At 41.9% G+C, this 20,767-nt stretch overlaps 1 protein-coding gene across 1 annotated transcript in view; it reads left to right on the top strand.

Annotated features, from left to right (window-relative positions):
* The window catches only part of LOC124613845 (sorbitol dehydrogenase-like), an 84,606-nt gene that overhangs the window by 28,063 nt on the left and 35,776 nt on the right, over positions 1-20,767 (top strand). Inside the window, exon 3 of the mRNA XM_047142569.1 lies at positions 17,062-17,246. Within this exon, the coding sequence (XP_046998525.1) occupies positions 17,062-17,246 (185 nt within the window). The remainder of the gene's footprint in view (positions 1-17,061; positions 17,247-20,767) is intronic.

Genomic DNA, 20,767 nt, shown 5'->3' with positions numbered 1-20,767 from the left:
AATCCTGAAAACTGTGCCTTGATTAATACAATTTTCAGGATCTGTGTCATTTCCTTTATATATAATTTGGCAGTCTTGTGGAATTTAAATCTTTTATTTTAGATGGTTAGGAAAATGCTAGTTGAAAAGAACATGGGTAAACAAGGAAATGTCAAACTTAAAGGCAAAGAGAAAACATAACACTAATAAGATGTGCCTGAAGTTCAAAGAACAATAAACACAGATACCAGTACTACCCTGGATAGCCACTTCAATTGGTGGGTGTGGAATTCGTGGGTGGGGGATCTTCCAGTACAATAGCAAGTGCAGAGTCAAGAATGCTCACTCAGTAACAACATGCTTTATTAAGCACAGCTTCCATGTGAGAGATCCATGTCTGCATTCAAGAACCTGGCAGTGGATGTGGACACTGGAATGGTAGTGTACCACCTCAGCAAGAACAACTAGCAGTCTGCACAGCCTTGCGAATGCAAGGCTGGAGTCAACTCAGTCATCTGGAAGCTCACAGCTGGCCTCACGTATACAGCAGGCAGCTCCAGGCAGTCCACAGGGTGAGCAAATGACCTGTGCTGGAACCAGGATCCTCGGAGTTGGTCAGAGTGTCAGGCAATGAAACCCAGGGAGTGGCTTCTGCTGAGTGGTACCAGTTCGGAACCCCAAACCATTAGGACTAGCTGGTGGCCTGTAGGCCAGCAGTTCGCCCAGGTGATGTCGCTGCTCAGTGAGGGTGGTTCAGCCACATACTGGACAGACAGCTGGCACAGAGACTGCCACAGCACTGTTGGGAGTCTGAGAATGAGTCCTGGTAATGGCTGAGTGAAATGCATTTACATTCGCTGGGTCCACGTGTGTTGTGGCATGAGCTCGCTTCCTGTCACGTAGACAGCTGCGGAAGTGCAGCCTTGTGTCACGGCATGAAGTAACGCAGTGCACTCCTACAGGTAGACTTCTGCATTGCAGAATACCATGGCAGTATTACTTAAGCATCCAGTGCAGGATTTCACAACTGGAGGCCCCATACCGCTTAGCTGGATTGAAGTCTTGCTGTGGTTGATGACAACACTTCCCCATCCCTCGGGAGAAACTGGTCCTCTGAATTTCAGACTGTCGCTGAAACTGTTAACTACTAAAACAAGGTATTGCTGTGTCTACATTTTTTCCATGCACCCATTGCGCCGTCTCTCTCAGATTCATATTTTACACTCTATGTCCTTCCCAGCACATTCTACAAAACAGCGTATGGTGACTAGGACATCCACACTGTTCAAGCCTTGTTGCCAATCCATTGGGATGGTAGGCAATGGACTGGGACTAAGGGTGAGAGAACTGCTCTCCACCAACAATGGACATATAGCACCTGGACAATGACCATTATTAAGACAGTTCTGAAGGATGAGATTTCCATTACTATGAACTGGTGCTGGTACCCACTGTGGTATTGTTGAATATGCTGGAACACCTCTTCTGCACTAATGCACCTATTTTGGCTATTAGCTTCTCAAGAGAAATAAGTATGGTGCTATCTTGGGTATTAAACAGATAGGTTAGGTTCTACACTGGCAGTCTTTTGAAGGTATTATTGGGTAGATACAACAGACGACATGTCAGATTCGAGCTGTAGTCTCTTAACGTCACTGGAAGCTGGTCGCAAGAAGTCACATTGTGTTTCATTTAGCAGTATCCCGTGTTGTTGTCGTCTTCAGTCCTGAGACTGGTTGGATGCAGCTCTCCATGCTACTCTATCCTGTGTAAGCTTCTTCATCTCCCAGTAACTACTGCAACCTACACCCATCTGAATCTGCTTAGTGTATTCATCTCTTGGTCTCCCTCTACAATTTTTACCCTTCACGTTGCCCTCCAATGCTAAATTTGTGATCCCTTGATGCCTCAGAACATGTCCTACCAACCGGTCCCTCCTTCTTGTCAAGTTGTGCCACAAACTTCCCTTCTCCCCAATCCTGTTTAATACCTCCTCGTTAGTTATGTGAACTACCCATCTAATCTTCAGCATTCTTCTGTAGCACCACATTTCGAAAGCTTCTATTCTCTTCTTGTCCAAACTAGTTATCGTCCATGTTTCACTTCCATACATGGCTACGCTCCATACAAATACTTTCAGAAACGACTTCCTGACACTTAAATCAATACCCGATGTTAACAAATTTCTCTTCTTCACAAACGCTTTCATTGCCATTGCCAGTCTACATTTTATATCCTCTCTACTTCGACCATCATCAGTTATTTTACTCCCTAAATAGCAAAACTCCTTTACTACTTTAAGTGTCTCATTTCCTAAGCTAATTCCCTCAGCATCACCTGATTTAATTTGACTACATTCCATTATCCTCGTTTTGCTTTTGTTGATGTTCAACTTATATCCTCCTTTCAAGATGGTATCCATTCCATTCAACTCCTCTTCCAAGTCCTTTGCTGTCTCTGACAGAATTACAATGTCATCAGCGAACCTTAAAGTTTTTATTTCTTCTCCATGGATTTTAATACCTACTCTGAATTTTTCTTTTGTTTCCTTTACTGCTTGCTCAATATATAGATTGAATAACATCGGGGAGAGGCTACAACCCTGTCTCACTCCCTTCCCAACCATTGCTTCCCTTTCATACCCCTCACTCTTATAACTGCCATCTGGTTTCTGTAAAAATTGTAAATAGCCTTTTGATCCCTGTATTTGCTGTATCCCACTGTTTCATAAATCCAAACATTGTGCTCTCGTGAATGTACTTGCTTGAAGCACATGGTGATAGCTACAATTGGGTCATACACCGAGTACACCACTGTGTTCCTATTTTCTGAAAATATGGATATATAGTGAAAAAGCCCCACGGGCATCCTCCTGCGATTCTTACCCCAAGAAATAGGGCTAGCTCACATCTCTCCATGAGAGTCTGGAGTGCCATGGAGGGACATATTGTAAACTGCTCCCTCTGGCATCATCACTGCTCTTCCACTGCCATCAACACATCACTTTTCCTATCCAGTGTTACTAGCAGAATCTCCTTTGTCCTAATGTGTACAATTTTCCATAAAGACCCACATTTTACTGGATATGGATGTATCCCATAGCATTTGTATTTTCTGTTAGTAATCATACCAGTACTTGGAGCCCGGCAAGGTCAGCACACAACTTCACATTGTGAGATGGTAGTGTTGCGATAATGGGTTTTCCTCTGGAGGCAAAATTCATTCCAATGTGACTGGTAGCGCCTAGATCTGTGCCTTATGAAGATCCACCAGAAATTTTACTGGTGGTCGTAGGGTACAAGTACTGCTCTGGTACTGTGCTGACAATGTCCTTGCCACTATTGGCTCTGAGCACTGTGGGACTTAACATCCATGGTCATCAGTCCCCTAGAACTTAGAACTACTTAAACATAACTAACCTAAGGACATCACACACATCCATGCCCGAGGCAGGATTCGAACCTGCGACCGTAGCAGTTGCGCGGTTCCGGACTGCGCGCCTAGAACCGCTAGACCACCGCGGCCGGCTTGCCACTATTGAACATCACTGTCCAGGACAGTGTACTGGGTTATATTATTTAAAAATTCTTCACACCACTTACATACCTAAGAACCTGTTCCGTAAGCCCAGACCTTCTAAACAGTCTGCAGTATCGAGCAGTGTCAAGCACTTTCCAGAGATCAAGGAATACGATGGCAGTCTGTGGCTCTTTAATCTCAAGTTGACAGGGTGTCGTGTGAGAAAAGGGCAAGCTGAGTATCGCTTGAGTGATGCTTCTTAAATTTGTGAACAAAAGCTTTTCACAGATAGGTGACTCAGCATCTCAGCTATATGGTGAGTAGCAACTTTCCTTATCATAATATTGTTACATTCCATCCTGGATTTCCACTGTTTAATATCAATCATTGTCGCTACACTTGCCCCACATTCATCGATGCCAGTTTCAATGTGGATATCCTCAAAGAGGTTATGTCTGTTTATTGCCATTATATTTAATATATTATTCCAAACTACTTGTTCTAAATAGTTTCCAGAGAAGGCCTTTAGTAATGTTTCACAGGATAGTGTGCCACATCCATCATTTAAAAAGAAATGTGAATATCCCACCTGATTGTTGAGTGATTAAAGTCTCCTCTGATGATGACAGTATTGTTAGGGAACTTACGTAATAGTGAACTGAGGTTTCTCTAAAGGTATCAGTTACATCTCAGGGTTAGTCTGGTGTGCACCAGAAGGATCCTATTAGAATTTTGTGCCTATCCCTGATACCGAGTCTTGCCCAAAAATCTCACATGCAGCTTCATTTTTAGCTCGGTGGATTTGGGTTTCTCGTCTGCTGTAACCAATATGTCACCTACACTTCCCATTAAGTTAATCTTTCAATATTTATTTAAACAGTGCCAAAAAATGTCACTACTATCAATTTTAGGTTTCAACTTACTCCTGCAAGGGGCATTTATTTGGATATTACACAGCTACTTCCAGGTCTTCTACAGGTATCGTTATCTAGAATGGATGGAGGGTTGCCTAGGTACAACAATATTGAAAAAGTATACGTTCTAGCCTTTGTACACTGTTTGGAAACAATAACTTTGTATAGTATCTCGAATACACATCTTGTAATATGCAAAATGTAAACACAGTTTTATTACATATGTTTTAAGCCATGTGTATGTTTTAATATAGATATTTGCAACTACATATATCAGAAACTCCATGTTAACCCCAGAAGGAGTGTCTGACAAAGTTTGTTCTATATGTATGTGAATTCCCAATGCTTTGTTTAACACTTAGCAGAAGCTTGTTAAAAAGTTTCTTTCAAGAATGTTGAACTCTTTTCAAAATTTGAAGCAGTACACAATATTTCTGAAAAATATAACTGTGTTACTTTCACACCGAACTTTTTTGTATTGTTATTCAAAAACAGTAAAACAATTAGCTTCACAAAGAAGCCTCCCAATGATGTTCACTCATCAAGGAAGTGAGAAGGGAAGTTCTTTGGAGAAGATAAGTTGCATTTAGTTTCAAAATAACTTCATCAACATGAAAATACTATTGTTTATTATTCACAGAATATTCAAGAAACTGTATTCATGATTTTTTTTCTCCAAGGCTTCTCCATTAAAATGTCTTTTTGGAAAATGTATTAGAGGATTCTTGCATGTTAAATAATATGAACAATTTGTGCCTTTTATTTTTTTAAATATGCCATCACTCAAAATGATGAAAGAGGTCACTAACAAATTTGGAGGTGTTATGGGTCATACAGACCGTGATGTGTCTTGACGCCCAGCCCAGCCTTTGCATGACAACCTCATTGGGTTCACATGTTGGAGTGATCTGAGTCAGTGTAATGTCTACAGTTGCAACTCAATGTGTGATGGCAAAAGCAGCAGGTTTGTGCACTGTTATGCTCAGCTGGCTACTCATCTTCATTATTCCCGTCTGTCCACTGATAAAATTGCTGCATTGTAATAAATAATCTGTTGTGTCCTCGCCAATGGATACAACCAAAGCTGGCACACTGAGACATTTTGTGAATGACGCCACAAGTGCCAGTCACAAGTGTAGCCCAGTCAGCAACCTCTGCACTGTCGTCAGTGTGATGGACTTCCACTTTGTGACCACTGGCAGCCAAAGGCAACAACTGGGGGTTCACGTTCAGCGTTGGTGTACAACAGTTCTAGTACAGTGTCTCAGGGTTGCTGTTCATAGCTGCAGTTTGTAATGAAGAACTGGGCCTTTGCATAGGGACAACTGTTAATTGACAGTTTGGCGCCTAGGGTGGGTGTAGTCTTGTTGACATTGATTCAGTAATGCACACCTTGACAGGCCACTGCTAGTTGTATATGTTCACAAGCAAATCCAGCGAGTTGCTATACAACTTAAGAATCGCAGCCCAATAAAGTGTATATTTGTGTGTCACTAATTTGTTTGTACTGTCACAGTTCCTCTGTCCACCTCGGAGCACCCTAAGCTAATACAGTGTATGCGAGCCGTTCTACCCAGATGACATGTTCACATTGTTATCAACATACACCATCATGTCCAACATGGACTGTATCATGTAGTTGACACAGCACCTCATCGTGCAAACTCTCTGGGATCATGATTCACCATGCCAATTTGTGTTTCCCATCAAAGACTTCCATTGTGTGTGTTGAATTTGGGCTGTGTTGAACATTATTGAAATTGCACATCCTTGTGCTGCACATGCTTCCGTTGTAACTCACGCTCTTTTACTTGCTGCAATGTGCATTATTTTCTGCCTTAAATCATCTGTGTAAACATGTAATTTTCCTGGTCTGCATTTCACCTCCAAGTCAAACTCATTGAGAAATACTGTAGCATCCACCTCATGATCCTTTTTGTTGGGTCTTTGAGATTAAGAGTCCACTTTAAATCCAAATCATTAGTTATTTTTCAGAAATTCCTGCCACACAGGCACCACTACAAGTAAGTTACTCCTTTCCTGTTGTGGAGTAGTTCCTCTCAGATTTGTTCAGCTGATGGCAGGCATGTGCCACAGTGTGTTCTACTCTACGTGGTTCCTGCAAAAGTATGTAAGTGACGGCCAATTTGCAGGCACCACAGGACCAGGTGAACTGTTTTTCATAATCTACATATGCAAGAATAGGGATATACATCACCAAGTCCTTTATCTGCACAAAATCTTCTTCCCGTTTCACACTCCAATGAAATTTTGCATCCTTTTTCAGCAGTTTTACGAGAACCTTGCAATTTTTGCATAGTTGAACAAAAATGTTTGATAACAATTTGCCAAACCAAGAAAGGATAGCAATTATTCTACTGTATTATGTACTGGGAAATTACACATTTCTGATCCTCTTATACTACCACATGCAGTAAAATCTGCTACTGACATTGCATACTGTTCAACAGTGGTTGTATTTACTGGTAGTGTTACCTAGTAGTGACAGCACCTCTTCATCTGTTTAACAAACACACGGACCCATGCAGTATACCACAATATTTTGACTAATATAACAATGAAAATAATCAATTTTCGACAATATAATGTAATTGGATAGATTAAAAAATCTACTCACCGAGCAGTGGCAGGAGAACATACGTTCAAAAAAAGGTTTCGATATGCAAGCTTTCGAAGCCAGTGGCTTCTTCTTCCAGCAGAAGGGTTGAAGGAAAAGGACTTAAGAGGTTTAGGAAAATGGGTAGAATTCAGACAAGTCACCCAGAACCCCGGCTCAGGGGAGAAGGAAAGACCTTCCTTCTCATCCTGTCCAGTAAGTCTCTCCTGATCCGGGGTTCTGGGCAACTTTCCCGAACTCTACCATTTTTCTAAACCTTTCCTGTCCTTTTCTTTCACCTTCAACCCTTCTGCCAGAAGAAGGAGCTACTGGCTCTGAAAGCTTGCATACGTTAAACTTTTTTTAATATGTGTGTTCTCCTGCCTCCACTTGTTGAGTAGTTTTTTTTTATCTCTCCAATTGCAATATTTTGACTGGTAGTCCATGCAGAATCTTGGATCCCTCTCTAATCTGTTGCTCCATTTCCTGGTGACACACGTTTCCTCTCTTCTGGCTGCCCTCAGGCATCAAACTCTGGTTATTTGCATACAGCTGTGCAACCTCGTTGAACATGCTCTGCCTCTTGTGCAGTAACTTCCTCACCCATCAACATCTTGCCACTAATGGCTATTACAGACACAGAGGAAATACAGACAGATGACTTATGCTGACAACACTCACACTTCAATAAATGGTGCCAGTGCTGCCGACTTCAGTCATGTAGAATCCCTGTGCCCACTGGAATCGTCATTCTGAACAATAGTTTCACTCTGTCGCCAGCTGTTATGGGTCATACAAGCTATGATGTGCATGGATGGCCAGCATAGCCAAAATCCGGTGAGTGATATTGCATTTGCACATCAGTGGTTCACGGGTAGTGGCTGTGAGTGTGATTCTGCATGTGGCAGCTACAGCAGCATCTGCAGCCTTTAACCACAGTCGTGTTCAGTTGGCCGGCAGCACAAGTTCGATGGATCGAGTCCAGAAAATAACGAAGACAATGACAGTAACACATTTACTCCGTATTACATACAATGTAAGACTAGACTACCGGTAGCCTAACTATATACAGCAGGACATCTACATGACCAGTTCTTCAAACCAAATACTAAAAATATGAGGCAGAGGTTAATTTTTGTTATAACTTGTACTAGAGTTCCTTCCAACTCCTTTCACAGATGGACATCGGATAGCACACCTTCGTACATGCTGTTGTTGGTCTAATCTTATCTTCACACAGTAGTCTTAACTTTATCTTCACACAGCAGTCTAACTTTTTCTTCATAGGTTATGTGTCTGCTAGATCAGGGAGGGAAGAAAATTTACAGGTTTCACCTTGAAAACCAATTCTTGAAATTTTCCACTTAAGTTTCGGAGAAGCAACCAGGTGTTGGGGGTAAGGAAGAGGCCGGGAAGGGGGGGGGGGGGGCAGACAGCAGGGTAGGGGCGGGGACTGGTAAAGGGCTGCTTGTGGGAGCATACAGGAACAAGGTAGGGAGAGGGTAGGGCAGCTAGGTGCAGTCCGTAGATTAGACGGAGGAGTGGATAAGGAGAGAAGACTGTGGGGGCATTGGTCAAACAGAGGGCTGTGTAGTGCTGGAATGGGAACAGGAAAGGAGCTAGATGGGTAAGGACAATGGCTAACAAAGGTTGAGATCAAGAAGGTTACAGGAACATATGATGAAGGCCTTGTTGGCTGTAAGCTCACTTTCCGACAGTCTTTCTGTTGTGCCTATCTCCAACTCAGGATCTCTGCTATATGGTGAGTAGCAACTATCCTTTTCATAATATTATGACTGACTACAGTTGTGGCATGATAATTGTATAGTCAAATGCTGCTACATTTTTATGTTTTGAGAAATGCATGGCTTTATATTCCTCTACATCAAAGCTTTTTGACACTTTTTGCACTCTGTTAACATTTTGTCTCAATACATCTGGAACTGTTACAGTTGCTGCACATCATCTATGGAAAGTCTGAGACTGCAACTATTATTATGTACTGGTCAGTCACAGGAACGTCAGGTGGGGTGGGTGAAACGGACATGAGGGAGGGCAGGAGGGGATGAAGAATGGAGGCAAGGAAAGGTGGTGGCTGCAAGATAAGGACCAAGTGGAGGAGTGAATGGGAGTGGGGTCAGGGGGAGATGATGGAGGAGATGGAACAGATGAGAGACTATGAAAACAACAATGTGGGTTTAGATCAGAAGTCAGCAAACGTTTTTCACCGTGGGCCAGTTAACTGACAAAGTGACTAGCATGAGCCACATCTTCATTCTGTACAACACTTGCAAGCCTGAACAAAAGCTCTGGAAGATAGATGAAAAACTAAGTTCAGCATTCTGTGTTACTCATAGGTGAGTGGCATTTTTTTATTTACTAAGAAAATTATCAAAGGAGGCAATTTTAGTACAATGGGTTACACCAGACCTATTGTGTACATATCTGAATCTCACAAACTAAGCAGCAAAAGAACACTAGTGAGATTTGTGAAACTGACATTTGGCTTTCAAGAGATCATCAATATCTTGTTTGATATTACTGTACCCAATCAAGAGAATTGCTTTCAAATATTCATCAATCAACTTCGTTTAATGTGCTGACCTAACAGGCCTCATTTACAAAAATATTTGCTCACAGATGTAAGGTATTCCCAACACAAACACCACACCAGTGGCAAATATCTTTAGTTTCAAAAACTCAGCATCACGTAAGTAACAGTAAAATTAACAGGTTTTCCTTCTCTGTGCCTCTCTTTCAGCAATTCATTTGCTTGCAAATCAGTGAGCTCCAAATGCAGTTCAATCGGCACATCATCGAGGTTCCAATCAAATGCATTCTGGAATGAAACAATTTCACTCTCCAAAAAATGATTCTTGATGATGATGATGATGATTAGTGTTTTAGGGCGCACAACAGCGAGGTTATCAGCGCCCGTTCCCAAAAGTTCAATTCAGAGCCGAATCGTGAGAGAAGTGGTATTGTTCAAATTGCAAGATTGGACACAGCACATCAAAACAGGGAGATAAAACTAAAAATAAAAGAGCAGTACAAACAGGGAAAAGGAAGTAACGGTGGCTGAGTGACCACTTAAAAATAATGGGTGACCAAACCACTGGACAGCACATTAAGACTTCAATCCCAATATTTTGGGAAGAAGTTCAAGTCACGAACAATTTTGTTCGGAAAATCTTCATAAATAGTAGCACAAAATTCTTTAAACTATTGAAAGTGAGAAAAATTTTCTTCTTCCAATTGCACTTCAAACAATGGCAATTTTCTGTAACATTCATTCATGATTCTCTAGAGATCACAGACGAGGTTATCCTTGCACTGCAGTTTCAAGTTCATGTGGTATGTGATGGCGACCAAAAATGACAACTTTGACAACCGAGTACAATCTGACAACTGTGGATCATTTATGTTTCTCAGCTAGAAACACATCTATTTTGTATCAGAGCTTTAAAAATCAAAATGGGATGTTACCACAGCTAAGGTACCTCACTGCCATGGTATAAGGCAAGTCTTAGAATTCAGAATCAATTTCTTGAAGACAAGCCTGGGACTGACAGTGATTAAATTCACATCTCCTAATGAAGTTCACAGCAGAAAATACACAACAAATATCTAACCCTGTCCTACAGAGGACTTTCTGACATATGATACAGTATATGAACTGAGATCCCAGAATTTGCAAATAGTAATAAGGCACATAGAGATAGGAGGTTTCCGCAAGTGTGGAGATCGCTTACTATTCAAAACATAATATTTAAATTATGTCACAATCTCTCATGTTCCATGCGTTCATAAAAAAAATTCCAGTACATTCAGCACGTCAGATGAGAAATGGTTTCACAGACCAGGTGCACCCTGTGGGCCGTAGTTTGGCGACCCCAGGTTTAGATCAATGGAGCAAAGTGGGAGATGTATGAACAGTAGTAGAGGTGGTGTTATTTGCAGGGGCTACCAAAGATAGAGGCTCTAGGTCTGTGACACACCCTTAGATCCTGCAATCCCACTGGTCTCTATCTATGCTAACAGTTATTCACACCCTGTTCCAAATCTCCTTCCTTGCCCCTTTTGTAAACCGTAGTTATGTTCCAACATCATAAAAGGTGCTGATAACAGGGACTGCATACTACTTGCACCTGACACTAGATAAAAGGTTCACAACTGGACATTCATCTGCTGACCACAGATATAAGCACATGCACAACTTCACTAAACCAGTTCAGTTGCCATTAGTTTCTGGACACTTACAACACCAGCAGTTGTCACAGTCATTGTACTGCGTCAAAGTATGTGACACGTTTTACAGTGTGTGTTGTTAACAGAGACGGAACTTAGATACCGATAGGAGAACCAAACTGGAATTACTATTAGACCAGTTGTTCATCATACACTGAAATAGGTTTAGATCAGCATTCAGAACTTTAGTTAGTGCCACATCTTATCTTTATCATCACCATCATCATCATCATCATACTAAAGCTGAGTATTTGTATGTATATAAAGGAGTGAGCAAAAACCACAAACACAATGCATCACCATCCTAATACAGTGTAGGACCCACTGGCATTCAACACCTTCCAGTTGTTTCAGAATGGATAAATACAGGCCCTATATGGTTTCCATGGGACGCTCATACCATTCATCCTGTAAAATGTTGCAATTTCAGGTAACAATAATGGAGGGGATAGTGATCATGCACCTTCTCTCCAAAGCAGACTGCAAAGGCTCAATAATATTGAGATCTGGTGAGTGTGGTGGCTGGGGAGATGCAACAACTCATTCTGGTGTTCACAAAACCTGTCTTTGACGAGATGACCTGAGCTGTGTGAACAGGGGGCCTGTTGTCTTGGGATACAATATCACCTTTGGGGAACAAAGGTCATATTACGGAGCCCGTGGAATACCATGATATGGCTCCCCAAATCACCACCGAATCCCACCATGTTTCACTTTTAGTAGGTATAAGCTCACCAGGAACTTGGAGACAGTATGAAACAAGACTGATTCAACAAAATGACATTTTTCTATTACTCCAGAGTCCAGGTTTTATGGCTTCAGCGCCAGATTTTCCTGAATCCTTTTCAATAACCATCCAACATGATCACACAACATCCACTTTTACCCACACTGTAACTTTCCACTTTCACTGTATGTGGTACAAACACTTTGGCTACCTTGGCTAAAGAAGCACCCACCACATGAGAACCAACAATTCGCCCACATTCAAATTCACTTAGGCTCTGACATAACACACTCACAATTACATAGAACACTGTTATGACCATGACTGACACTCACAGAGTTGAGGACACTGCACAAGTGCCATTTGTGATCAAATACAACAGCTCAACCTGCAGGCTTGGCTAGCATATGCATTTATGTTAAAGCATGTCTTTCTCAAGGTGTTTCCACATCTATGACAAAACCCTATATCTGCTTTCAATAAATGAAATATGATTGTTGTTCACTGTGTTGCCGGCTCTGCATTTGTCATAGTCTAATATTGACCTGTGACAAGACACGCAAGCATGCCACCTCTATGCAGGAACTACATTCTGTGGCAGTGAGTTCACTTCCTGCTTCTTTTATGTTAGGTGCCAAACTTATTTAGTGGATACAACATACAACTAAGTAGATATATATTTCGAATTTTACTTAATCAGATATTACATGTCATGTATTTTATCAATGCTTGCGCACTTCATCTTCTTTCTCAATTTTTCTCTTGTACGAGAGCTAATGTATTCATCACTGCGATCCTTTGTGAGCAGTTCAGGTTACAGTGTGACAATTTCTCGAAGGCATTTTATTGTTCTTCGTTGTTTGAGACACTTGTTCATAAATATACATGCAACTGAATATTGGTACTATACCTGGAGCCATCTTGTATAAATGAGGAAATCAATCCTGAGGGAAATGCCTGTAGAAATCTAGAATGTTGTCTTATCAAGTTGCAGATGCATCTGAATATCATCAATATTCCCTTAATATAGAAAAGAAAAAGACGCACTAGTGCTGTCATGTCCTTATATAAAAACTGGAATTCTTTCTTAAAAGTACATAGAATGGGTGGATAGCAGTCAAAGTCTGTGTTAATATGAGTCCTTCAATGTAAGCAGTTTCGTAAAATGAAGTGCATTTCCTCTGCCCAACTGATTCTCCCAAAGTGACAGTTTCATTTTGAAGGTTTAAATGTGGTTGATGAAATACGTTACTAGCGGGGCCAGCCCCTTAAGTGGAGTGTTCAAGTAGTTCAAGTGGGTGGTTGCATTGGCAAGGAATGCAGGGTCACTTTTCCATGAAGGCTGTTTCAGTTTAGTACATGCTACTCTCTCCCATAAACATGTCTATCTCACCCAAGAAACAAAATTAATTTAGTAATAATACATCTTTGCTGGCTGTTGATATCTTCATGAGATCTCTCAAAGTTTAGGTTCACTGTTAATGCCACAGATGAAAGTGGCTATCTGGGCTGTCACAAATTACTTATGAAGCTTTACAAGTTGACTCTGAATGTCATTTGGCATGTCTTGTATCCAACACGAGTGTCGTGTTTCATAATGGCAACTTGTGAAACTGTTCTATTTGAAGATTCATTCCACTGTGGTTTGAAATGTGAAGACATTGTCAGTATTACACAATGACACCTTGCCATTTTCGCTATCGGGTGACACCAATGTCAAAACTTACCCGCCCATTTCACAGTTACTGCTTCCCCTGTGTTTTCATAAAATAGTGAATGTGCATTTCCCTAACACCCCACCATGCCACCACCGCATTGTTCACGAGCAAGAATCTGTGCAGGCACGAGTGCTCCTGCTCAAAATATGTGAACTGTTATGTCCAGGTCCAGATATATGTCAGGGTTTTTCTAGAACCCTATTCAATGTTTTCTCTGTCTCATTCAGTGAACTAACAATGAAGATAACATTATCATTGTACGTGTGTCTCCGTGTTGCTTCAGCTGCAATCATAAAAAAAAATTTGCATACTGTTCTCGTGAGATTTAAAACTTTCTCGGCGTACATATTGTTCCACAAAATTTCGGGCGAACTGCCGGATGTTTGCAACTTCCTGCCACAATTTTTCAGCGCAGAGTCTTCTGGCAATCTTCAGGTGACACTGGTCAAAACTCCCTGAGCTCTGGTATTTAAGGCCCCTCCGGCACATGGGTGGTGGATTCACTTGGCGTTGCACATGCACTACTTGGGCGCGTTCGAGTCTGCTGTGCCACGCGCCCTCCGTGGTTAAAACTTGACGCTCGATATCAATTCGATTGTCTTCCTGCAGTTCCATCACAGACCTATGCCGGCTACGGAGGACATGAAGTTTTTCGACGATTGGATTCCATGCGAAACTCAATTGATGACCGCCTACACGATTAATAAGAGACTCATTGTCAGACAGCCGTATTTACACGGATTCATTAATAATAGAACTCCAAAAGTTAGACGTATGGGTCACAATTTTTGTCTCATTGTAATTCATGGCATGACCAGTGTTAATACAGTGTTCAGCAATGGCAGACTTACAAGGCTGAAGAAGGCGAGTATGCCGCTGCTGTTCTACAATGCGATACCGCACAGTACACGTCTTTTGCCCTATATAAGATGTGCCGCATTCACACGGAATCCTGTAAACCCCTGCCTTCCACAGCTCTAGGTCGTCTTTGACAGATCCCAACAGCAATGAAATTTTTGCAGGAGAGCGAAAAATTGCTGTCACTTTATATTTTATTAGTATTCTGCCTATTTGTGCTGAAATATTACCAATATATGGTAAATAGACAGTCGTTTTAATGGCTTCTTCCTCTTCCTTGTTCCATCGTTTAAAGGTCTTCAGCGCTCTCTCCACTTGCTGGGACGAGTACCCATTCTTCAGAAATACAGTCTGCAGGTGCTCCAGTTCCATTCGCAAACTATCGGTGTCAGAGATAACGTGGGCTCGGTGAATCAATGTCTTCAAAACACCCATCATTTGTGCCGGATGGTGGCAACTAGCGGCTTGCAAGTAAAGGTCTGTGTGAGTGGGCTTTCTATATACAAATGACCAAGTGTTCCATCGCTCTTACATTGCACCAATACATCTAAAAACGGCAGGCAACCCTTCTTCTTTAACCCCATAGTAAATTTTATATTTTTGTGTATGGAGTTCAGATGTTATAGAAACTCTTGCAGATGATCCAAACCATGAGGCCAAACTATAAAAGTATCATCAACATATTGCCAAATTACTGTTGGTTTAAAAGTGGCACAGGTGAGTACTCCCTCCTCAAAATCTTCCATAAAAAGATTGCCCACCAGGGGAGATAAAGGACTCACCATGGTGACACCGTCTGATTGCTCATAAAACTCGTTGTTAAATAAAAAATATGTAGACAAGAGGGTGTGCTCAAACAGTGCTGTAATGTCAGCTCCAAACCTGTTGCCAATGAGATGTAGTGAGTCCACAAGAGGTACATCTGTGAAAAGCGAAACTATGTCAAAACTGACCAACAAGCCACAACTTTGCAGCTGCAATAACTTAAGTCTGCCGATAAAATCACTAGAATTCTTTATGTGATGTGGACACTTTCCTACCATTGGTCTGAGCAAAGACGCTAAATACTTTGCTAAGTCGTAAGTGGCTGCTGCAATATTACTCACAATTGGCACATTATCCTTGTAGATCTTTGGCAATCCATATAGCCTAGGTGGAACTGAACTATTTGGTTTTAGTTTCTTAATTACCTCCTTTGGTAAGGAACTGTTAGTCAGAAGTTCTGCTGTTTTCCTCACCACTCGGGTAGTAGGATCCTTATCTACTTTGTGATATGTTGAGTCTCTTAATAAAACTTTGATCTTAATAATATAGTCCTCCCATAGCATTAAAACAGTAGCATTACTTCTGTCCGATTTAAGTACCACTGTATCCGGGTCTGCTCGCAAGTTCCAGAGGGCTGCCCTCTCCATAGGCGAGATGTTGCTCTTCGGTGGTGTCGCTCTTGTCATACACGACAGAACTCCCAGCGCACTTCCTCAGCTTCATCTATAGCAAGACAATGCACAGCTTCTTCGCTGGAACTGACCAAGTCCAGTAGTGGTGGTGAAACAAGTGTAGGAGCAAAACTGAGACCTCTTGCTAACACAGGCATAGTCGCATCATCTATAGGTTTCCCCGTCAAGTTAATAATAGATTGTCGAGTATGAACTCCCTCCAGCATCCGTGTCTAAAGTTGGTCGAACTTCACTATTTGCCTCGTCGTAGTTTTGTCATGGCTCCAGTTTGCTTTGGCCCATGTCAAACCATGTGACCATGTGAATGTGGCAAATCTTATAAAGGACAAATGACGCGTACTGTGCAGGATCACATTGTAGAACATCAGCGGCATACTCACCTCCTTCAGCTTTGTAAGTCTGCCATCACCGAACACTGTATTTCCACTGGTCATGCCATTAATTACAATGAGACAAAAATTGTGGCCAATACGTCTAACTTTTGAAGTTCTATTATTAATGAATCCGTGGAAATACGGCTGTCTGACAATGAGCCTCTTATTAATCGTGATGGCGGTGACCAATTAAATTCGGCATGGAAGCCAATCGTCGAAAAACTGTGTGTCCTCCATAGTTGGCGTAGGTCTGTGATGGAACTGGAGGAAGATAATCAAATTGATATTGATGTGGCGAGTTTTCACCACGGAGGGTGCATGGTGCAGCAGAATCGAACGTGCCAAAGTAGCGCACACGCAACGCCAATGAATCCACCACGCATGTGCCAGAGGGGCCTTAAATACCAGAGCTAAGGCAGTTTTCACCAGTATCACCTGAAGATGGCCAGAAGACTGCACCGAAATATTGTGGCAGGAAGTTGCAAACATCCGGCAGTTCGCCCGAAATTTTGTGGAACATACTGTTCTTGGTAAAAATCTCAATTTTAAATACCTCGATTATTTTAATTGTGAATGTTAAGCACTCTTGCACTAGCCATTTGATAACAATGTTCCAAACAGCTACTAAGACTCTACTTTGTATCCCACAGGCTACCAAACAATGTGTCACTGGAAGAAGGTGCCATGCTGGAACCACTGTCTGTCGCTATCCACGCATGTCGCCGAGCAGGTATCACCTTGGGTTCCTCTGTACTTATCATAGGAGCAGGGCCCATTGGTCTTGTGACCATGCTCACAGCCAAGGCCATGGGGGCCACCAACATACTGATCACAGGTAACACACACTGCCATAGTAAGTACACCGTGTGTGTGTGTGTGTGTGTGTGTGTGTGTGTGTGTGTGATGAAGTTTATTACACTGCCTAACAAATAAGCCAAGCACCCAGAAGGGGAGGAGGAAATGAAACTTCACAGGTTGAGAAGGTATGTGATGTTATTTCAATGATTACAATACAGAGTCAAATTTACAAAAAACTTGGCAGTATGAGCCCACTTATCAGTATGACATTGCATCCCATCTGACCTGGATGCCTGCACTGATTTAGTTGGGAAGGGCATCATGGCGACGTTGTATTCTCACCTGAGGCAAGCTGGCTCTAATTGTCTTAACTGGTCTGGATACTGACACTGCAAAGGAGTTCTGACGTCCGAACTGGTCTCACAGGTTCTATCAGGAACAGCCTGGCAATCTTGCTGGCCACGTAAGGACTTCAGCATCGTGCAGATAGTTCATAGAGGCACCTGCCATGTGTGGACAAGCACTGTCCTGTTGAAAAATGGCAACACGATATTGTCACACGAGACACAACATGAGGATACAAGATGTCCATAACCTACCATTGCGTCCACCGAGTTCGCTCAACCACTATCAGCCGTGACCTGAAGTCGTACCTGATGGCTCCTCTCACCTGTCACCAGGAGTAAAACCGCTGTCTCTCTCTCTCCAAATCATTGGAAGAGTGGGATCTTACCCCAGGTCATCACCACAACCACACCCATCGACGGTGGTCATCACTGTAAGGCCACTCATCAGCAGTCCTCACTTCCCGGTCATGGCACCACTCCACACACAGACATCTGTCAAAATTTTTTTGTGTCATGCTAACAGCAGCCTATGCATGGGATAGTAATTCCCTAGCCTGGTGCCGCTAGTCTCTGACAAATAGTGCAGGATGACAGAGAATTTTTCAGGGTCTCCATTACTTGTTCCTGGATGTCAGGCACAGATGTAGAGTTGTTACAATGTGCTTTTTTTGGTGCAAAATACGTCGCTCTCCCTTTTGATGGTCAGATATGTTCTACTGGAACCTAGACAGCAAGTGTGCCTGCCATCACATTCCCGTGCAGTCCAGCACTGGGCCACTGTCATATTCAAATGTCCCACGCATCCGGATACTGCACAATTAGCGCAGCAGGTCAAATGGAGGCTCACAATGAGACCCCTTTCAAACTCTGTCTGGTACTAATTACCTTCTCACACAGGTACACAGCATGCTCATGTCCTTCCCAGAGGTCACACAATACCTGATGCTCTGTTCACACCACTTATATACTCTATCAGGTTTGGTAATACAGAACACGTACAACACTGACACACCTTGGTGAGCATTCTACATGTCACAGAGAATTGCAATTATAATCATTTATACTCCCGACAGTAATGTGTAATATGTATGAACTTACACTGACATCCAACCTTTTCTTCTCAGTGCTGCTGAGGAAATGAGACACTTAAAGTAGTAAAGGAGTTTTGCTATTTGGGGAGTAAAATAACTGATGATGGTCGAAGTAGAGAAGATATAAAATGTAGACTGGCAATGGCAAGGAAAGCTTTTCTGAAGAAGAGAAATTTGTTAACATCGAGTATAGATTTAAGTGTCTGGAATTCGTTTCTGAAAGTATTTGTATGGAGTGTAGCCATGTTTGGAAGTGAAACATGGACAATAAATAGTTTGGACAAGAAGAGAATAGAAGCTTTCGAAATGTGGTGCTACAGAAGAATGCTGAAGATCAGATGGGTAGATCACATAACTAATGAGAAGGTATTGAACAGAATTGGGCAGAAGAGAAATTTGTGGCACAACTTGACTAGAAGAAGGGATCGCTTGGTAGGACATATTCTGAGGCATAAACGGATCACCAATTTAGTATTGGAGTGCAGCGTGGAGGGTGAAAATCGTAGAGGGAGACCAAGAGATGAATACACTAAGCAGATTCAGAAGGATGTAGGTTGCAATAAGTACTGGGAGATGAAGAAGCTTGCCCAGGATAGGGTAGCATAGAGAGCTGCATCAAACCAGTCTCAGGACTGAAGACAACAACAACAACAATCTTAAGTATAGTAGACAGCATAGTGGAAAACCGTTCAAGAGCAAAATCACAGCAGTATGTTGAAAATGTAACTTTCACAAAATTCAATCATATGAACATATCACCAACTTCTCCTTCTTAAATTAAGAAAATTATAAACTCTCTCAAAAATGAAAGCTTATCTGGTTTTCGTGGTGTTTCCAGTAGAGTACAAAAAATTTGTTCCCACGTTATAAGCCCAGTCTTATCTGAAATACGTAATGCATCATTAACTCAAGGTTTTCCACGGACTAAAATATGCCATTAATAACCCCTTCTTTAAGAAAGGTGATATGAGAGATGTCAATCATTACTGACGCGTTTCATTGCTGACATAATTTTCCAAAATTTTTGAGGTGGTGTATTCTAGAATAGCATCACACCTTAGCAACAATAGCATCCTTAGCAAATCACAGTTTGGGTTTCAGAAGGGGTGCTCTACTGAGAGTGCCATTTACGAATACACTCCCCAAATTTTACAAGCATTAAATAATAAAATAGCACCGGTTGTTATTTTCTGTGACCTCTCTAAGGCATTTGACTGTGTGAATCACAGTAATCTCCTACATAAGTTGATGTTTTATGGGTTTGACGATATAGTCAACCAATGTATGTCATATTTAACCAAAAAAATGCAGAAGCTGTACAAAACGATTCAACCAATACCATCTGGGGACGTAATTCTGACTGGAGAGAAATCATATATGGGGTTTCCCAAGGTTGAATCTTTGATCCACCACTGTTCAAGGACATAATTCTGACTGGGGAGAAATCAAGTATGGGGCTCCCCAAGGTTCAATCATAAGTCCACTACTGTTCCTCATACATGTAAAAGATCGTCCATCCAGTACACCATAACCAGACTAGTTCTTTTTACAGATGCCACTAGTATTGTAATCAATCCAAGCATACGTGCATAAAGAGAAGAAATGGTAAACAAAATAAACTGAATATGTCGCGTCTTTTTAAAATTGAGGGTGAGACCATTAGTAGAAAAGTATGATTGACGGCAAGTATTTTAAAAAGACACAACATATTCAGTTCTGCACGTCTAGAGGTGGTGGAGGTGGAGGTGATTAGTGTTTAACGTCCCGTCGACAACGAGGTCATTAGAGACGGAGCGCAAGCTCGGGTGAGGGAAGGATGGGGAAGGAAATCGGCCGTGCCCTTTCAAAGGAACCATCCCGGCATTTGCCTGAAGCGATTTAGGGAAATCACGGAAAACCTAAATCAGGATGGCCGGAGACGGGATTGAACCATCGTCCTCCCGAATGCGAGTCCAGTGTGCTAACCACTGGCACGTCTAGAGGTACTACACCAAAGATAGGTGTATCATAAATGGCAAGGAAATAATATATAGCATGGAAACTTCAAAATTCTTAGGGGTGCATACTGATGAGAATTTAAATCGGAAAAACACATTTTGGAACTCCTAAAACAACTTAGT

The sequence above is a fragment of the Schistocerca americana genome, chromosome 4, assembly GCF_021461395.2.
Source record: "Schistocerca americana isolate TAMUIC-IGC-003095 chromosome 4, iqSchAmer2.1, whole genome shotgun sequence".
In the NCBI taxonomy this organism is placed as follows: domain Eukaryota; kingdom Metazoa; phylum Arthropoda; class Insecta; order Orthoptera; family Acrididae; genus Schistocerca; species Schistocerca americana.
This window is presented reverse-complemented; position numbering and strand designations above follow the sequence as displayed.